The sequence below is a fragment of the Sphaeroforma arctica genome, assembly GCF_001186125.1.
Source record: "Sphaeroforma arctica JP610 unplaced genomic scaffold supercont1.101, whole genome shotgun sequence".
NCBI classification, from domain to species: domain Eukaryota; class Ichthyosporea; order Ichthyophonida; genus Sphaeroforma; species Sphaeroforma arctica.
Window position 1 is genome coordinate 148,680 of NW_014040457.1, and position 2,389 is coordinate 151,068.

Consider the following 2,389-nt stretch of genomic DNA (forward strand, 5'->3'; position numbering starts at 1 on the left):
TACTATACCTACGTAGTTAGTGTTAGTTTACGTACTTACGTCAACTAGTATATTATATATATATATATATATATATATATATATATATATATATATACATATATCACTCCATCTACGCCAGCATATGCCTACCAAAAAGCCAAACGCATGCTTATCTTCTAACTATCTCATACCCTACCTTGCCGAAGAAGTGATTGAATTTCTCTTCGTTGTCGATTGGATTGGCAAACCCTCCATCCACTCCGAACTCCACGTGGAAGTAGGGGAAGCCTTTGGGAATGGGACATTTCGCGCCATTTCTGGTTGTGATGATTTTCTTGTTGGCACCCCATTCAGACATGCTTTCATTCATTGCCTGGAATTTAGGTTTTAGGGTTTAGGACGTATTGAAGTTCTCGAAGCAAACCAGGAAGCTGGGTGTGTACATATCACACGCGAGTGCCGGCATTCGCACTCATTCATCGAATAACACACAATATTTTAGTACACAAACCAAATACACCGATTACACGGATTTAAGCACAACAGACTCAGCACGTCAACAGACTCTCAGGGCTCAAGCAAACCTAAACCCCCGCCCCAACATTAGGTTTTGGGACGATGCCCACTTTGGCTGACATTTGGGTTGGCCAAATGACCTCCTGGACGAGTATGCTAGTGTGCAGGTGTCAGGTGAGAGGTGACACTACTCTTGACACCGAACAGAGACTTTGACATTTTGTTGCGATCGCTCATATCACATTTGCTTATCATAGGGAAGACGGCCGGTTGGAATTGAGACACGGGACTACTCTTTCTCATAGACATATACATATACACATACACATACATATACATACACACATACACATACATATACATATACATATACATATACATATACATATATATACATATACATATACATATACATATACATATACATATACATATACTTAAAAGTGAAACCTACCACAAACTTATAGTACGGTGGCACATACCTTCTTAAAACACATGGGAGCTATCTCCCCCTCCTCCCGTCCCATTGGTACGCATTCAAGCACAGCATGTCGCTGTCGTTTGAAGCGCATCGCCGTTTCCATAAACACACAGTCCATATCTATTCTGTTGAACATCTTGGTCAGATACTTCTTGCAGATCTGTGTGTGTTGGAGATGTGTACGTATGAGACGGTTAAACATCTTGATAAGGTGCTTCTTGCAAATCTGAGCGTTAAATTTGTGTACGTTTGAGAATATTGAACATCGTGGTGAGATACCTGTTGCAAATCTGTGCCTGTATGATGCGGGAGACGGAGCGAGTGGCCTGCGTGTACACCCTGACCCATTACGTTTACACGTTTAAATAACCACCTAGATTATACCATATTTCTACCACTGAGCAATGATTCAAACTCTGTGCTATGTCAGCTACGTAACGTGTTTCAATATCCAACTAGATGGTTTATACCGTTTTTACTACTAAACAACAATCCAACTATCAGAATGAGAAAGGGACCCTATATATAATAAGTTCATCCCTAACCCGGACTACACTAATACATCACCGCCTGAGCTATACTCGCTAGACATACACTGCACGTGTGCACGTGTACCGTCTGGAATACGAACGATACCTACCAAATGTTTGCCTGTGTATATGTATGTGTATGTGTATGTGTATGTGTATGTGTATGTGTATGTGTATGTGTATGTGTATGTGTATGTGTATGTGTATGTGTATGTGTATTTGTATGTAAGTGTTGTGTACAAGCCCCAATCACAACTACATGCACAGGCAGACAACTAATCTGAAATGTATGTTCACTCACTAGAAGTACACGCGCACACACACACCTTAAACTCGTTCTTTACAACACATACACACGTACACCTTGATTTTGTCTGCATAGCACACACACACACACACCTTAATCTAGTCCTGTACAACATACACACACACACACGCACATACAACACACACACACCTTAATTTCGTCCTGGACATCCTCATCCAGCTCATTAATCGCCACCACGTGGGCCATAGGTACAATCAGACACTGATTCGGTGTCATGGACTCACCCGTAGGTAACATCAGCACCGTCTTAATCCCCACACTAACCATCAGATGTTTAGGCATGACCGGGTTGTCCATGCAGAAGTCACACTTGGTGATAGCGGAGGTGAGCTTCTGCTGGGCTGTGTGGTGTTGTGGGTGAGAAAGTGGGGGAGAGGGGATGGTAGACACATGAGAACGGATGGGAAGCAACTAAACACACAAACACACACCCACACCCACCCACCCACCCACACCCACACACACCCACACCCACACCCACACCCACACCCACACCCACACACACACACACACACACACACACACACACACACACACACACACACACACACA

The 2,389-nt window shown here is 43.1% G+C and overlaps 1 protein-coding gene across 1 annotated transcript in view; it reads right to left on the reverse strand.

Annotated features, from left to right (window-relative positions):
* SARC_02301 (hypothetical protein) overlaps positions 1 to 2,173 on the reverse strand; it is a gene marked incomplete at its 5' end in the record, with an annotated part of 4,082 nt that extends 1,909 nt beyond the window's left edge. Inside the window, 3 exons of the mRNA XM_014303967.1 lie at positions 179 to 355; positions 981 to 1,139; positions 1,967 to 2,173. Of these exons, the coding sequence (XP_014159442.1) occupies positions 179 to 355; positions 981 to 1,139; positions 1,967 to 2,173 (543 nt within the window). The remainder of the gene's footprint in view (positions 1 to 178; positions 356 to 980; positions 1,140 to 1,966) is intronic.
* Between the last annotated feature and the right edge of the window lie 216 nt (positions 2,174 to 2,389).